The 17747-nt window shown below is 55.5% G+C and overlaps 1 protein-coding gene across 1 annotated transcript in view; it reads right to left on the bottom strand.

Annotated features, from left to right (window-relative positions):
- The window catches only part of FAM65C (family with sequence similarity 65, member C), a 30866-nt gene that overhangs the window by 12659 nt on the left and 460 nt on the right, over nucleotides 1-17747 (bottom strand). The window contains exons 2-10 of the mRNA XM_006881635.1: nucleotides 9894-10040; nucleotides 7110-7188; nucleotides 3078-3101; nucleotides 2748-2801; nucleotides 2042-2191; nucleotides 1600-1663; nucleotides 1266-1309; nucleotides 997-1122; nucleotides 755-900 (exon numbers count right to left, since the gene is read on the bottom strand). Of these exons, the coding sequence (XP_006881697.1) occupies nucleotides 755-900; nucleotides 997-1122; nucleotides 1266-1309; nucleotides 1600-1663; nucleotides 2042-2191; nucleotides 2748-2801; nucleotides 3078-3101; nucleotides 7110-7188; nucleotides 9894-10040 (834 nt within the window). The remainder of the gene's footprint in view (nucleotides 1-754; nucleotides 901-996; nucleotides 1123-1265; nucleotides 1310-1599; nucleotides 1664-2041; nucleotides 2192-2747; nucleotides 2802-3077; nucleotides 3102-7109; nucleotides 7189-9893; nucleotides 10041-17747) is intronic.

The following is a 17747-nucleotide window of genomic DNA, read 5'->3' on the forward strand; positions in this document are numbered from 1 at the left end:
CTGGTGGGCAGGTCACAGGGTTTGAACAGAACAGCTTCATAGCCCCCTGGAGCTGCACCTGCCCCAGGCCGATGTGGAATGAAAACCCAGCCAAAGCCAGTGAAGGGTGACTCAGGACTCCACAGCACAGAGGACCGCACCGGAGAGTTCTAAGTCATCTGCAGAGGCCAACTGCCACGGAGCAGCGGGAAGGTTCGAACCATTGACTCTGCAGAGGAGCTGAGTGTTCGAACCACTGCACCACCAGAGCTCCTTAGCGGACAACAGGGAAAGGGAATTCCCTCAGAACAACACGTTTTCACTGGGACAGGCACTCTCCTGCCCAAACTGGCATTGGAAAGCAGCAGATTCCTTGAAATGTGCAGAGCAAGCGTACCCCCTTTCCAGGACAGGGACTGCCCTGCGAGCATGCACCCCCATGGAGCCTTGGGCTCTGGGTAGCCTGTGTCAGGGAGAGGCAGGGCCAACCAGCCTCACTAAGCAGCTCCCAGTGGACATGAGGCTCCAAGGCCACCGGAAATGGTCCTTGCCCAGTCCCCCCTTCAGCAGACACCCAAGAGGGACAGAATTCAAGCTCGGAGATGTGGGTGCAGAGAGGAGTGTGGGGCTGGGGCAGGAGCAGGCCCACCATGAACTCGGCCACGGAGCAGGGGTCGGGGGTCCAATACCGGTGAAACACCCCTCCCCAGATCCATGGGAGGAGACCCCTGCGCTGACCGTTAGGACTGGTTCTGGGTGAGGCACCTCCACTCACTTCCACGACACCTCCAGCTGCAGCTTGATGGTGCCCAGCTCGGTGATGTCCACGACGATGACCTGGGGCCGGGTGGTGAAGAAGTCGGCGATGTCACACGTCACCGTGCCCACAGCCAGCGAGCTCAGGCCCCGCAGCTCTGTCACCTGGAAGGGTTGGGGCGTCGGAGCTGAGGGCCCAGGAGCCCCCTCCCACACCCCTCGGCACCCCAACCGCAGGGGCCTGTGGGCGCATGCGCACACCTTGATCTCGAAGTTCTCGTGCAGCGCGGGGACGAACACCTTCTCCTCCTCGTCCCAAGTCTGGCTGTCATCCGACTCGATCCGGCCTCGGAGCTTCCAGCGCTGGCGGCCCAGACGCATGAGCACCTGCACGAGGCCCGAGAAGGGGCATGTGGGCACCCCGCGTGGGGACCCCTCAAGCCCCCAGCCCTCGGACCAGCCAGGCGGAGACCCCGGTTCCCCACTAGAAGCCCAACGAGGCCCAGGGACAGACCTGATGGTGGCCATACCTCATACTGGTCTCCAGGACAGAGCCTCGCGTAACCCACCAAGCCTGGAGCACAAAGATGGCACGTCACCCTCTCGCATCATCCCCCGTCACGCTGCACCTCTCTCAGATCATAGTCCTAACTGGGGAACCCTCCCAGAGTGGGGGGTCAGCTTCAGGATGAGATAAGACATCTATCTGAGGGACAGGAGGGGACCTCACTTCTGGGTCGAGCCAAGGGGGGGGGGTCCTAGGCCCTGGGATTCTGCCTGCCTTCCCCCCAAGCAGAAGCTGGGGCCCTCAAGAAGGCCCAACATCCACCCGAATTAGCCAAGCCCAAGCATCCTCACCCTCACCTTTCATCCTGATGAGGAACTCGCCCAGGTGAACCTCCAGGGCCCCCTCGAGGAGCCACATGTCCTGCAAGGCCCCATCCGTGGCTCAGGTACCCCTCATTCCCCTCTTCCCCTCCCATTCCCAGCACAACACTCAGCCCTGCGTTCCCAAGCCTGGCACCCCCACCCTGGCCCTGCACCCCCCAGCTGGGCATCCGCATCCCCGGCACCATGTCCCCGCAGCCTGGCACCACCAACCCTGGCACCATGTCCCCTCAGCCTGGCACCATGTCCCCCCAGCCTGCCATCCCCCACCCCTGTCCCCACATCCTGCCAGTCTGATATCCCCATCCCTTTGCCCCCCCCCAGCCTGACACCCCCACCTGCTGTTGTCCTCTAGCCTGGCCCCACGGGCACCTCCCACCCCTGGCACCCTTGCCTCACCACCCCCCAAGTCCCCCACCTCCGTGCACTCGTGCAGGCTGCGGCCCAGCTCCTGCAGGCTCTCTCGGGAGGCGCGGCTGGGTGGGCACCGAGAGAAGGCCTGGCGCATGTTGGAGGCGCCGTCTCGCAGGCGGCACTGGATGCAGTAGCCCTCGTATAGCTCGTCCACCTGCAGGCACCGGCATGGGCATGCACCACTGCCCTCCTCCCTCACCAGACGTGGACCCTCAGGGCAGAGTCATGTCTGCACCAGGCCTGAGTAGGGGCGGACTCTGAGGCCTGAACGCTAGTATCTACTCTGCTATAACAGGAAGGGGGGCTTCCAAAATCCTGCCCACTCTGCTCTGTGGGGGCACAGCAAGGGTGTGACCAGAAAGCTCAAGGGTTTTGCTTCATGACTCTTTGTCCCTCTCTAGACCTCTACTTTGCCATCTGTTCAAGAGGATGGCTGGACTTGACTTCCCAGACTAAGATTGCCACACCCAAGTCTTTTCACTGAAATCAGATAAAGGACCCGCGTGACCCTGGAGGTCCCAGTCACCCTCTCAGTCCTTTACACCAGGCCTGAGTTTGGCAGTCCTTCAGCGGGCCCGAGGCCTAGAATCTCCCACAATTGCCACTGCCTCCCCCACTTCCACTCCCCAGCTTTCTCCATCTGTCCCGAGAGGAGGAAAGGAGGCTCCCACAACCCAGGAGTCTGGGGGTTCTGCCCCAGTCCCACTGACCTTGCTGATGTGAAACTCCATCTTCCGGATGTACCTCTCCACAGAGCGGGTTTGCTTCTCCGGAAGAAAGAGAAGTGGCCTTGAGAGTGCCCTGAGCCCCCCACCAGCCCACACTGCCCTCCTCTTGGTGCTGGATGCGGGGTCCACATGAGCTCCTCACCAACCCAGAGGAAGACTCATCACTGAGCCTTGGTGTTACCATCCATAAAGTGGGGATGAGAACCACATGTTCTTCCTAGTGGGCAGCCGGGCAGGGGGATGACGGTATAGAGGGGACCCCAGACAAGCCCGCCTCACTTACCACGTGCAGGCACGGGCGCTTTCACTCACCTTGTCCAGGTCGTAATAAAAAGCCTGCAGGAAGAAGAGGAGGCAGAGTAAATGTCTTTCAGTCTACACCAAAGAACGGACCAGCGTAACCCTGGGGAGCCCACCACCTGCTCAGTCCTTCACCCCAGTCTGAGCCCCGAAGTGCCTCAACCGGCCCCCACAGTACACTGCCTTTCCCGCTTCCACTCTTCCTCTGCTCTCTCCACTCACTCCAGAGGGGAGGAGGGGAGGCACTGACACTCCTACGAGGCCTGCAGAGACCAAACCCCAGCCGGTAGCCCCACCATCCTCTGAGGCCTGGAGACATCAGGCCGTGGTCCAGGCCAGCGAGGAAGGAGTGAGCACGTGGACGTAAGTAGCCTGGCGTGGCTACTTGCCAGCGGTGTGGCCTTTGGCAAGTTAGTGGACTTCTCAGATGGGATCACCGTGGCACCCACTCCTTAGGTCTCAGAGGCGTGAACGGGACAGTAAAATACTCAACAAATGGGGGTGATTGTGATCTGGTTGTTTAGAAATTTAGGGGAGACTTCAGCAAACACCAGAAGAACCTGAGAGGTCAGATGGGGGACTGGAGAGGCAGCTGGCACCACTCCAAGAGCTCCAGCCTTAGGAAGTGTAAAATCCCGATTGGACTGGTCTGTCCAGGCCAGGGTCCAGCCAGTGAAAAGAATGGATTGCCAGGGACCAGCGAGCGTGTTCTTTGAGGGGCTTTAGGCTTTGCAGATCATGCTCCCTCTGCCCCAACGACTCCGTTCTGCCTTCCAGAGTGAAAGCAGCCATAGATGATATATGTAAACAAATGGACCTGGTTGTGTGCCAATAAAACTTTATTTAAAAAGAAAACACACAACAAACCCAGATGCCATCAACTCAATTCTAACGCTTGGTGGAGTTAACCAGCCCGGGATCCTTTCATTTACAAATCAAGCGGTAGCTATTCAACCCCTGGATCCAAGTCAACAGATAGGCTCCTGGGAGGGTTTTCCACAAGAAAGGAAGGAGTGGGAGAATGTGTAAACTGGGATTTCATCTTCGTAGACAACTGCTGATCCCCTCCTGTACTCTATGTTCACTACTGGATTACATGTACTACATGCAATTATACTTGTGTTTGCATGATTATGTGACAGGGGAAAACACAGAGAAAAAACACCAGATAGTCCTGAAGGGTTAGAGGGGGTGGGATAAAGAAGACTGGGCCAGGGCTCGGTGAAAATGGAAAGAGAAAGGGCTGAATGTCCTCAAGTGTGTTTCCATTTAAAAGTGTGTATGCATTTTCTCTGTTATTCATTTGTGTATATGTCTATGTTTTCTCATGCATGCATTTCTGTAAAGCTGTGTTTTCCATCAAATGAAATTTAACATAAAGAAATAGAAAGGGTCTCAGACACACAGCACCTTCTCAGAAACCAACTTTCTTCTAAACCAGAGACAGCAGTGGCCAGGGAGGTGAGACCCGCCCTACCCAGGTGTCACCTTCTGTGTGCCCCCAGTGTGCCAATCCATGAAATGGGCGCAGGCCACATCCAGAACCGTGGAGGAGGAGCTCTGAGGCCGAGGATTCTAATCCAGCCATGAGCGTGGAGTGGGCACAGGGAAGTTTCCCACCCACTGTGGCAAGAGGTGGGGCTGGGAACCAGGGCGGGGTCTCCTGACTTTGGCTTCACCTCCTTCCTCCATCTGCCTCTGGAACTCTGCCGCCCACCCAGGGTGAGGCGTGGCTGAGGGGCCCCCCAGCCTTACTTCTCTGGAGCTGGTACACCTCCCTATCCTCCCCACCCTCAGCTCCCCTGCCCTGGGGCCCAGGCCCACAGGTGGCTGGGTGATTCTGTGGTGGGGCGTTGATCACCTCTCAATCAAGCAGCCCCCAGGTGGAGGGTTCCACAAACAGTCACCAGGCTTGGCTTTTGTTTCTGGAGTCTAATCCCATTAAGGAGCGGTGGGGTTTGCACAAGGAAGCAGTGGTGGGGAGAAAGGAGGCGGGGAGTTCCCAGGACTGGAACCAAAGTACCTCGCAGCTGGAGGTCGGAGGATAAGTAACCACCCAGTTAGTAACCAAGTTCTCAGTGTAACTATGTCCCAAACAGGGAGCCCTGGTAGCCTGCTGGTTAAGAAGCTGAGCTGCAATCCCAAAGACACGTGGTGCAAATCCAGCAGCTGCTCCATGGGAGAAAGATGGGTGGTCTCCTCCTGTGTGATTTCCTGCCTCTGAAAACCCGCTGGAGGGTCAGTGCTGTGCTGGCTCCGATTGGCAGCACACAACAACATGTCCCAAATATCACCTGGGGCATCGCTGCTGTGTCACCGTCCAGAGACTCAGGTAAAACACAGCCGGATCCTGTGCCGTCTGCCGGCCTTGTGCTGTTTGAGCTCATCATTATGAAAGACGTGGCAATCCGTCTCATTAAAAAAGAAAAAGTGATGCACACCCATGTTTACCGCGGCTTTGTTTACAGTACCAAAGAGTTGGAAACAACCCAAGTGCCCATCAACAAACGAATGGATAGAGCAGCTGTGGTATATTCACACAATGGAATACTACACTGCATTGAAAACCAAGGAACTCATGCAATATTATTCAAAATGGGTGACCCTGGAGGACATTATGCTGAGTGAAATATCTCAGCACAAAAGGACAAATACTGCATGGTGCCACTGTTGAAAAACGGTACTGACATTGGGGTGGGGGGAGACTGAGAAAGACGGGATAAATTATATAGACTACATTGAAACAGATGAGAGAGAGAAAATTGTTTAAAAGGGATACATGATTAGGTATTATTGTCATGACAGGAGTCCAGAACGAAGGCTGCATAGTGAAGTGGACTTGGGTGGAGGGATTATATAACAATGAAAGAATTTTACTTTTCAAAGAGAAGAATGAATTGGAGGGGCGGGGTGGGCAGGGAGAAAAGAATGAATGAATGAATGGAAATCCAAAGTCTCTGTACATTTTCATTACAATTAATAATAATAATAATAATAATAATAATAATGTTGTGTTGTTGTTATGTGCTGTTGAGTCACTTGCGACTCATAGCGACCCCATGTACAACAGCCCTAAATTCTGCTCTGTCCTGTGCCAATCGCACTGTCTCCAATACTCCCATGCCGATTACCCCAGTCCGTGAATCAATCCACTTCATAGAGGGCCTTCCCCTCTTGCACTGTCCCTCCACCCTCCCAAGTATGATGTCCCTCTCGAAGGACCGGTCCCTCCTTACAACATAAAAAGTGCAGTTTATCTAAGATCCACCTTTAAGTGACATCCTGTTCTTTTGCTTTTGTTCTAGGGGATTTGGGGTTTTATCGTGTTATGTGAGGAGGGAGAAGAACATTATGACACTAAAATGGAGGGTCAGCGACAAAGAAAGGCCCTAACAGGACAGACTGAGCCAGTGACCAGCCGTGGGCTCGGGTGTGTGAGGAAGGGACGGGGCGAGCAGGGTTTGTTCATCAGGTTGCTGGGAGCAGGACTGACGCAATGGCACTGACAGCAGCAACACATCCTCTGCTAAGGAGGCAGGAAGAACTCAGAGCAGCCAAGCTTTGGGCTCAGATTTTCTTTGGGCCCCAAGAAAATCACAGAGCAGTTGAGCTCCAGGGGGACAGCAGGCTTGATTAGGGATGGGGTCAGGGTCACTGCGACATGCTCAGATTTTATCCTTGACTCTCCTTCCTCATACCATGTGAGCTGCCCAACTGTAGGCTGCCCAGGCTGGCCAGGGTCTAGAAAACAGGGGCACCAAATATGCACACACTAGACCTTCAGGCCTTCGAGTGCTTCCAGAGCTAAAGAAAGAGAGAGGGTCTCATTGGAGAGTGAGAGGCAGAGGGAGGAAGTTCCCACTAGCCTGCAGGCCAGGCTCAGGTTCAAGTTAGCTTAAGTCATCACAAGACCCAGAAATCCATTCTCAGCCTTGGGATTCGAGACTGGAGTTCACACCCCCGTGCTGGTAGTGAGAGAGGGGTCTTCTCTGACCCCTGGCTGCTGGCTGTGAGGGGACAGGACAGGACAGGGGGGAGTCTCACCAGCCTGGAGTTCCTCCGAGTGTCCTTGTGGCGTCCGGACAGGTAATCCAGCTCTGCCTGCTGGATGCACAGATATTCCCTGCGAGGAGAAGAGAAGGGGCCTTCCGGTGAGCGGAGCAGAAGCTGGCCAGCAGGGCAGAGCTCCCGAGCGTGGGCAGCCTCGGCTGGCCATGGAGGGCAGTTACAGCACAGACCCATCCTCAGCACCTGGACCAGCCCCAGCTCCTTCACGCTGTGTACTGTGTGGCCAGCACGACAAACAGACGACAACAGGACAACAGCTACAGCAGCCAACAAACAGACACTGCTGTACCCATTGTAGAGATGGGCAAACTGACCTTCCAAGGTGGAAAGTAATCTGACTCCAGGTTCTCAGTGGTGGCATCACAGAGTCCGTGTCATCCAGTTTGGTAACTCACCGTTTCCCTCCCCCCTCCCCATGGGCCTCCTCTGCTCCCACCTGACGGACCTCTGGCCCCACCCCATGGACCTCTGTCCCCATCTCTTGGACCTTACCCACACCCCCATGGACCTCTGCTCCCACCTCATCAACCTTTGTCCGCCACCCCACGGACCTCTGCCCCCACCCATGGACCTCTGCCCCGTCCACCCCACGGACCTCTGCCCCGCCCACCCCACGGACCTCTGCCCCGCCCACCCCACGGACCTCTGCCCCGCCCACCCCACGGACCTCTGCCCCGCCCACCCCACGGACCTCTGCCCCGCCCACCCCACGGACCTCTGCCCCCACCTCATGGCTAGAGTCATTAGAAGGTTCAGAAAGCAAAATAGGCTTGTGGGGATATTGATCTTCATGAGCTGGGTTCAAAAGAAATGGTTTTGTTGTTATAGTTCATGATAGAGATTTTTTAATTAAAAAAGAATACATTTCTGCTGAAATATTGCACAATTCTGTCACATCACTTAGGTGTTTATCCCTCTGACAGTGTCCCCTACGTCTGCACTTTTTTAGTGATGCCATTGGTCCCCGGGCCCAGCAGGAGGGCAAGGGAAAAGAAGCTGGAAGCAGGAAGCAGGCAGCAGCCTTGGAAGCTCCAGGTTTCACTGCCATGTGCACCCCCTCCCAGGCCGGGCCCTGGCCCGTGGGGAGGACAGCCTGTGAACCTGGCCGACCAGGACAGATGGGTCTGCTGGCTGGAAGCCCGGGGGGCCGAGTACCACAGAGGTCTGGGAAACCCATTCTGGAAAGCACAGAGGAAGCCGTGGGATTGTGGGGGAGCCAGAGACTTGAACCGGAACCAGAGTCTAGACCTGTGGTCCATCCTGTCCCAGCACAGGCCTGCTGAACCACCCACCAAATACGGAGGGTCAGCGTTTTCCAGAACACTGCTCCTTCGGGACTACACGCTTCCAGAGAAGAGGAATGTCCTCTCCACCCCAGACAAGTCTTGGGTATGAAGGACCCCAGAAGCTGGCAGGCGACATCACCCACCTTCTCACATCCAGCGCCCACCCTGCCATGCACTGGGCAGGGAGTGCTGTGGGAGGGGGAGAGAGGCACTTCTGGGTCTGAAGGAGAGGCCTTGGTGAAGGAGGAGGGGAAAGAGAGGCAACATTTAATCAGATTTAGGTGGGGCAGGAGAGGGGTCAGTGTGGACCCTGGAGTTGATTTAGGGTCTAGTCAATGCTACTCTCATTGAAGAGGTCTGGGGAGAGATGACAGACTGGGCCAGGGACTGGCCAGCAAACTAGCAAAGAGATAAAAGAAGCAAGAGTTGGGGGCATCTGGTCCAGAAGCCCACAGCACATTCACAGCAGCAGATTCACCTCTGTCCACGCTTGCCCGGCTGCTCCCTGGACGAGGCACTTCCAGGCAGGCCTCAGCCCTTACCCCCTGCTGTCTGGCGGGGTGGGGGTGGGGCTGGCTTGTCTGAGCACTGAGAAGTGTCTCAGCTGCTCCCCTTTGCCTTGCAAATGGGAGGAAAGGAGTCCAGTCAGACTGTACCCCCAGGGAAAGGGGGAGCCGAGTCTTTGGAGAGAAGCAGAGAAAAGCTGCCCTCTCCTTGCCTGCCTCGACCCAGGCTGCCTTCAGATCTGTCACTTGGTTCAAAATTCAGAGTCAGTAAAGGGCTGGGCATTTCATACCCCAAACCCTCACATTTTGGACAAATGTACAATTCCAGTGAAAACCCCACTTGACCAGGAAGACTGGATGTAACCGGGCATCTTTTCTCTGTTTCGTGCTGGAGTATATATTTATTACTAAGGAAGAAGACAGACTTTAAAAACCATTTTGTCCTAAAACCAAGTAAAACTCAAACGCACTGCTGACAAGTCAATTCAAACCCACTGTGACCCTACACGACAGAGCAGCACTGCCGCACGGGGTTTCTGAGGCTGGAAATCTTAGGGAGGGAGACTGCCTCATCTTCCTCTCAGAGAGCAGCCACTGGGTTCAAATCTCCACCTGTCAGCTGATGGGTACTTTAAGCACTGTGCCACCAAAGTTCTTTACTTTGTTCTAAGATTATTTAAATCGTTCATCAACTCTGATTCCTCTGGGGCAACCAGCTGTCCCATTTATAAATAAGGGTGTGTTTAAAAATAAGGGTGAATTAGGAGAGAAATTGTCCTTCTGCTGTGACAGCTGAGACCCTGTGTCCCTCTTACCTCCTGCCCATCACTTCTGTGTCACCTGACCACACTAGGAAATGCTTGTAATGCCACCAACAGCCAGGAGTCTCCTCTTACAGACAAGAGCCCCACGAGACTCAGCTGGCTGGCAAGGCAAAGGCTGAACAGAAAAGCAACAGCCATCCTTACGTGAGGCCCCTCTTCAAGGCTTCGAAGATCTTCTTCACCTGCTGGGGCTTGGGGTCCAGGCACACGGAGCCCTTCCGCAGCGTGCCGTACATCCTGGAGGGCTTGGGCGGCATCCGTGACCTCACTGAGTTCCTGTTGATGGCTTTCCTGTGGGGAGGGAGGGGGGTGGAGAAGTCAGAGGTCAGAGGAGAGAGTCTGGACACGGCCAACCCCAGGGCCAGGCACTTTGGAAACAAGACAGAGCCTCAAGCTGTGACCCTCCCGTCCCACCAAGCCCTGTAGACTCGAGAGCTGCTGAGACCCTCTGGCTTCAGTTACTGCATCTGAAAAATGGGGCGGGGGGGAACATCTGATGTCAGAAATCAATTCACGGGGAGGACTACAACTAAGCAGACCAAATGCCAACGCTTCCTGGTCAGGGTGGGTTTTTGCAGGTAAAGTAACAGAAGGCCCGACTGTAGCTGGGTTGACTGGGGAGTAGGCATCTATTGGCTGTGCCGGCCCTCTCCTCTGTCAACAGTGCCTTAGAGACCCTTCAGAGCAGCTTCCTCACCCTGCTCTCCATTTGTGTGCTTTCAGGGGAAGGGGGGAGCTGGCCCGACGAGTCACCCCACACAGACACCCACATACACAGCTCCTGAGCTACATCCACTCCCAGGCCTGTGTTAGTCACCACAGTCCACTTTCACAGCCCTGAGGCTGCCAGGAGATGGATCCCGAATTCGCAGGGGGAAAGTTCCGTCCCCTGGCATCGCTGAAGTCAGGGGACGCACGCATGGAATGCCCAGTGGCCATGAGGAGAGAATCAAGTCAACACAGAGAGGAGCTAGCCAGCAGAGAGGTGGGGCTAGATGAAGTCCATTTGTCCGTGAGGTGGTCGGTCCTCACTGATCTGAACCACCCTGAAGACAGGCTCTTCCACTACTTAAGTCAATTGATTCTTTTTTGCTTACGTCACATGGAGCCGGGAGTGTGGTTTGGACAACTCTAAGATCTCCTATCTCCCAAGAGCGATGGCTGGGTCCCTCTGCCTTTTAGGGTTGTCTTAGAAATTCATCATTTCAGCTTCAACAAGAAAATGTCCTCTTGCAACTAGAACTCTACTCTGGGAACCCTTCAGAGCTTGCTGCACCTTGACAAGTGCCATGGCCTTGACCTACCCTCAGGGGAACACAGCTCACAGGAAGAGGCAGGCAGAAGGGAAGCAAAACCCTGCTCCAATTCCTTTACCAGCCCCCAAGGGCAGGACCAACAGCTTGCACCCTATCTCAGTCCCCGGAAGATCGGACAGGCAGCTGGCAGCATGTTCAGGAGAGCTGGCTGTCTAAAGAGAATTAAATGGGACTTGGGGCCACAGGGCCATGAGCATCTCTCTGAAAGGGCCAGACACCGTAAGAATAGCGCAGTCCCTCAGTTCCCCAGGGCAGAAAGCAAATAAAGAGCCTGTAGCCCAGCCCCACGGTACCTGTAAAGCCTCAGAGCAGCAAAAGGTTGTTTCAGTTGTTGCTGACTCACAGGCTCACAGTTATGGTACCAACAATGTAGTTCATTAGGGAAGTGAGTTGGGGGGAAGCAAAGAATATCTCACAATACAAGTGCAGGCTTTAGCCCGATGGCTTCAAGGCATAATTCCTCAGTTAAGTCCAGGATCTGGTTTCAGTTCTGTAGTCAAATCTAAATCATCCAGCAAGATTTGACTCAGAGCAGTTATAAGTCAGCTGCTCCTTCAAACGTCTGGCAAGAACAGTCAGACTTAACCGTGGCCAGGACAAATGCAAGAAGTCTCAGGTCACCCTTTGCCACAGTTTCACCAGAGCAATGCCACAGTCTCTCCGCCACCAGGGTCTTGCTCTCATCTGGGTCTTGTAGCCCCAAGCCTTGCTCGCCTTAAGTCTTGCTGCTCAGTGTGAGAAACACTCTTTCTCTTATCCTAGTCCCACAGCTGTTGCTGATTTGCAAGACCATGTGTCTGCTGTTAAGGTGTCTAGAGACCAGAGAAGACTAAGTGTAATGGCTAAAACAAAAACCCCAAAAAACCACCAATTTTTAGGCTAACACCACATGAGCAGATGCTGTATTCCACAGCTGTGGACTCCTGGGGGAAGATTTACCTTGGCCACCCCTGCTTATGGGCACCGAGCCCTGACCAGTGGTCCCCTAACATGGCTCACAGGCAAATACAAATAAAAGGCTGCAATACAGATTCCCTGGCAAAGCCTTGGAGGTGGTTGGAATTTGGAGAGCTAGGTCCAGACAATGAGACCCATATCCCTGCCCTGAGCGAGCACTCCACCCACATTTCACCAACCTGGTTTACAACACAAGTTCTAGATCAGCTTCCCAAGTTCAAATCCCAGCCTCAGAAATCATAGGCACTCATCTCCCTGAGCCTCAGTCTCTTCTGTTAAAGGGGGGATAAGGTCCCATGGAGTTGTGTTGAGACATTCATCCATTCAACAAGTACTTACTAAGTACCTGTGGATACCAATTCCCATTCTAGGGTCTGGAGATAGAGCAGTGGCCCAAACACACAGCCCCTGCACTTGTGAGGTGAGATGCCAGAGATGCCAGCTGAGATACTGTCCAGTGTGGTCACAACACAAGCAGATACTATCCAGTCCAGTGTGGTCACAGCACCGGCTCTGAGCCAGACGCCAGGATCTGGATCAGGCTCCACCACTTAGAAACCGTGTGACCTCAGCTAAGTTACCTTTCTATGCCTCAGTTTCCTCATCTGTAAAATGGGAGTGAGAGAGGGTGTAGCGCTGCTGGGAGGATGAAATGAATGGAAGGATAAAGTGTAAAAGGCTCAGAGCCGTGAGCCTGCCATCCAGTCAATTCTGTGTCACAGCCGCCCTACAGGACAGGGTAGAACAGCCCGTGGTGCTACGGCGGTGAATCTTAACGAGAACAGACTTATCGTTCACTCACAAAGTGGCCGGTGGGCTTGAACCAACAACCTTTGTGTTAGCAGCTCAGCACTTAGTCCAGGATGACACTAGCACCCCTTAGTGAGGCACAGAGAAAATGCTAAATACACAGTTAAGTTGTCTAAGGAAGAGAGCATCATCCGTGAGATAGTGCCAAGTGCAAGGGCAAAGGCAGTGGGGACATGGCAGAGGGGCAGCCACGTGACTCTAAGGAGGGGACAGGGAAGGTGGCTTTGGAGCCCAGGCTGGGCACACAGAGCCGTCAGCACACACCAGGTCAACCTCAGCATGCAATCTGCACCTCTAGCTGTGGCTGTCACGCAGACAGTACCGATCACATGACAGCCACCACCACCTCCCCAAGCCCCACAAAGGCTGTTCCCCCTTCCCCTCCCAAGGCCGCACTCACCCACCTCTTGGACCGGGCCCTCCACAGAGTTGCCATCTCCCACTGCAGGGAGGGGAGGGGCTGCAGCCTGGGGAGAGTGGGGTTCCTGACAGGCTGCTGCAGGGGTGCAGACAGGCAGGTGGGTGATGCGGCAGGAACTCAGCCGCTGGCTCCCCGAGGCCCACAGGGTGGGTGTGCACTCCAGGCTCGAGCCCTCCCCACCCGCCGCCCCCGGGGAGCCCTCTCGCTGCACCTGGTGGCACCTGTCCCAGCTCTGTGCCCAAGGCTCCCGGCCCAACAAAGTGGGTGTGGCAGCCACTCAGAGGGCCGGCTGGGCTGGGGATGGTGACACACGTGCACACTGGAGATGGTGAAATCGGGCTGCGTGTCTGGCCAGGGGAGTCACCACAGCCGGCTGAGAGTGGCCTCTGGAGGCAGCTGACCCACGCTGGGCGGCCTTGGTAAATATTAAACACCCTGGCACACCAGACAAGCTTTGGGATGGCACGTGCCACCAGCCTGCACGTGAGGCCAGGGGGCAGGGCTGCCCGTGCTGTCAGGAAACCACCTCGTCAGAGACCTGGGTGCCTGGCCACTGCCAGTCTCTGTGAGGTGCCTCCTGGGCCTCTACTGCCTGCCAGGGCCTGGGGTGGGGCAGGGACAGAGCCTGACACCACAACACAAGCCATTTACCTGGGTGCCTGGATGGCCAGCCCCGTGTGATGTCTATGGGTCAACCATCCACTCCCCTACAAGCCCAGGGACACTGCTCCCCTTTCATAGGTGAGAAGACACAATAAAAATGTCCTGCCCGGACCTTCATTCCCCTCATATGGTGTGGACAGTGCGGGCCATCTCTCCCGACTGCGGTGGTCACACTTGCACTTCCTAGCTATCCCCACAGACATTCCTGTGTGATGAGAACATTGCCACGACTCCCCGGGATTCTCAGGTCCCCAAAAACCTGTCTGACCACCTCGAGGAGGAGGGTCCTGCTGACAAATGGCAAGAAGGGGGCCTGGGGGCTGGGGGCAGCCCTGCCTGTCATTCTGGACAGAAGGGAACTGAGTCAAATCAAGGTGCATCTTCCCTCCCCCCACCCAGTCCTCCCACCTGGCAAAGTAGGTTAAATTGGTATGATACATTAACTGAAAATCAGTCCTTCACTGAAAGACGTGCAGCTGCTCTTGTTAAGATTTACAGCCTCAGCAGCTCAGGGGAGAGTTGCTGGAATTGGAATCAGTGACATATCATGTAGTGGGGATACACAGTGTAGTGGGTTCACTGGTACTTCAGGGCCTCCCCACAGCCTGCAAATTCCTCACAAAAGGTTTGTTGTTGTCGGGTCAGAACCAACTCCCAGCTGACCTGGCCACTGTTTTCTGAAGCTACAAATCACACTAGAGGAGCTCGCCCATCTTTCTCCTCAGAGCAGCTGGTGGATTCAAACCTCCAAAGAGGATTGGCCTTGACATGAGCGGCACTCCCTAGACTCTACCCCACAGAGCTCCCTCCCAAGCCCAGCTCTTGGGAAATGGGCTCTTTCTAGCAGCCATTCACAGTCTAGTGTGAAATTCTTGGAATAGAAAGTCTTGTCTAGAGTCAAGGGAACCCTGATGGCTTGGTGCTAAGAAGTGCTGCCAACCCAAAGGTATGCGGTTCAGATCTACCAGCAGCTCTGGCGAGAAGGATGGGCAATCTGAAAACCAGCTGGAGGGGCAGCTAGGAGTCAGTTCTCACTCAGTGAGTCATGGCAGTTGGGTACCTGGAAGGGAGTAGGGGCGGGAGCCGAAGGGAGGGCACAGGGTGGACAAAGGAGGCCAAGCCCACCCTGGAGGAGGCCTGCTCTCCTGTCAGGCTTTTTTCCTGACTTGCCCCAGAGCTCAGCACCTTGACCACGGGGCTGTCTTGTTCTGCTTGGGTTACCTGGGAAATAGGACCAGAAGGTGAAGCCTGAAACTGTATCCAGACCTTCTCGCCAGAGCCAAGGGTCCTGACCCCTGGGAGCCAGGCGGAGAGCAAGAGTTAAAAATAGACTCGCTTAGTCCCTGTTGTCTTGGGCAGCTTCTTCCTTCACCTGTGGACGGGGGACCAAAGGGGACAAGGCCAGCCAGTGGTGTGCAGCACTGGCCAGGTATTGTCCACAATGCAAGTGGAGATCCCCCAAGAGCCCTGGATATTCAAAGCCATCAGAGCCAACTTGCCCGGATTCAGCATCGACGTAAGCCCGTGGACCTGAAGACTGATGCTGTGGGGTAGAAGTCCCTCTCCTAAGCGCAGAAGTCCTGGAGGGAGGAGGTGAGAGGCAGAGCCTGGCTCTAGACTGGAGGGGACATTTGCTAGGATGTGGGCAGTCCAGAGGCCTCCGAGGCCTGGCTGGAGGAGAGGCACAGGCAGGACTAGCCGATGGCCTGTGGGACCACGCTAGCAGCTCACACCAAGCACCAATCAAGGCCAGGGCTTCTGCACAAGTGCCCAGGCCAGGTGCCTGCGAGGCCACCTCAGCTCCAGGATTTCAGGACACTCCCCTCCTGCCAGGTGCATGGTGCCTGCAAGTACTTCCTGAGAACTAGAAAACTACTCCCTTAAAAGTCACACAGGCTGTATCCCCAAGTGGGCCAGGGGACTTGCACAAGGGCACATGGCAGCCCCATAGTGCACGTCAAGGACAGCGGCCCATGTGAAGCCCCAGAAGAGGCACAACAAAAAGGGTCACTCAAGAACCGGCCAGTTACGTTCACCTCACCCCGCCCCCCTTTCTCAGCCTCCTCCCCTCCCAGCCTCAGAGCATGCCCTCTGTCCCACTGTTGCCTGATTTCCTTTGCAGCTCCTGCCACCAGAGCTATTGACTGCTGTTTTCTTTTTGTTCCTATCATTTGCTTATATTTTTGTTTCCTATTGTATTGTTCCTGCTGTTCGCTTGAGACTGGCTGTCTCACAGGATTGCAGTCCAGAAGGGCAGCTTGGAGGCAGTGTTGACTATGTGTGAGGGGAGGAGCATTCAGGAAGCACCTACTGTGTGCTCCCATAGAGTTCAGTGATGCCCACACTCTCCTCTGGGCCCAGGAGATGCAGAACCAGAGGCGCCAGGCTTTAACTCACTCGGGGGCTTCCCTTCTTGGGGGTTCCATTTCCTTTGCTTAAACCCTTCTGTGGCTCCCATGTACTCAGCTCCTTCACTGACCATGGCCTATCTGCCAGCCATGGGCCCAACCTTCTTTTACTATAAGGTCAATGGTTCAAATCCACCAGAGCATGGGAGAAATATGAAGCATATTTCTGCTTCGGTAAAGATTTACAGCTCACAATGCCCTTTGGGTGGCTCTATTTTGCCCTTTGGGGTCACTGTGAGTCAGAATGAACTCGACAGCATTGAGTTGTCTATGATCTGTGACCCCACAGGACCGAAGCCCAGGAGGGTGGCTTGGGAACGAGGACAGGTGACAGAGGCACTCCCGAAATGCCCGTGGGATGAATCAGAGCTTCCTAAGGCTGCTTCCAAGTGGGCCACTCCAGGATTTCACGCTCAGCTGCCCCTCCTCCGGCACACCTCAGGCCTGAACTGTTCCACAAGAGGTGACGGTGCCAGGAGAGCTGACCGCCTAGCTGGCACTCTGTGGGCACCCACAGGGCCCTGGGGAAGAGCTTCAGGAGCAGGCTGGGGCTTGGGATGCTCTCTAGTACAGGACGCAGAAGCCAAGGCTGCATGAAGATGAAGAGATGGAGAGATGAAGTAGGAAGAGCATCCCACGGGGAGGGGGCGGGGGCAAGGCCTGAGGAGCAAGGTCACTCACTGAAGCCAGGGTGAAGGCAGAGGCCTCGCTGACCTTCACAACGGCCATCAGCCCCAGAGCAATGTGGATTGTGTTCCGAGTGGGGAAAAAAACTCCTGCAGGGTTCAAGTGGGGCCCAAGCCAGATGGGAGCTGGCTGGTGACTGGCCCACCGACCCGGCCTGCCCATAAGTGGACCTCAGCCTAACACTCCATCTACTTGGACAGGCAGATGCTTGGATCTCCTTGGGGTACCAGCCTGAGAAGCTGCCCAACTCCCTAACCCTGATAGCTTCAGGCAGCATCCTCAGGGGCCTCCTTTTCCAGGCAGGTCCAATGGGCAGCTGAAGGCGGGAAGGTGGATGGCTCTGGGCTAGCCTCGCTGGCCCCCAGAATCAGACACCTCCCTCCAAGGAATTCATAGGCAGCATGGCCAGAGGAGACTCAGGGGTAGGAAGCAGGGGGTGAGCAGGGGGGAAGACCCTCCAGTACCTCCTGATGCACGTCCAGAGGGTCGGTCCTGACCTTCAGGCCACTATTCCTCACTCCTCACCCCCTACAAGCACCTACTATGTGCCTGCCACTTGTCACAAGTCAGCCCATTTGACCTGTAAGGGATGGGCACTATAGGTCCCTATTTTTCGGTGGAAACACTAGGCTGAGAGAGGAGGAGTCTCTTGCCCCAGGTCACAGAGCTGGGACAGGTGTCCCATCTCCCACTCCACCAAACAGGAAGAACATTCCAACCTCACCCCGCCCATGGG

Source organism: Elephantulus edwardii, unplaced genomic scaffold (genome assembly GCF_000299155.1).
Source record: "Elephantulus edwardii isolate Elephantulus edwardi_28Jun2011 unplaced genomic scaffold, EleEdw1.0 scaffold00015, whole genome shotgun sequence".
Classification (NCBI taxonomy): Eukaryota; Metazoa; Chordata; class Mammalia; order Macroscelidea; family Macroscelididae; genus Elephantulus; species Elephantulus edwardii.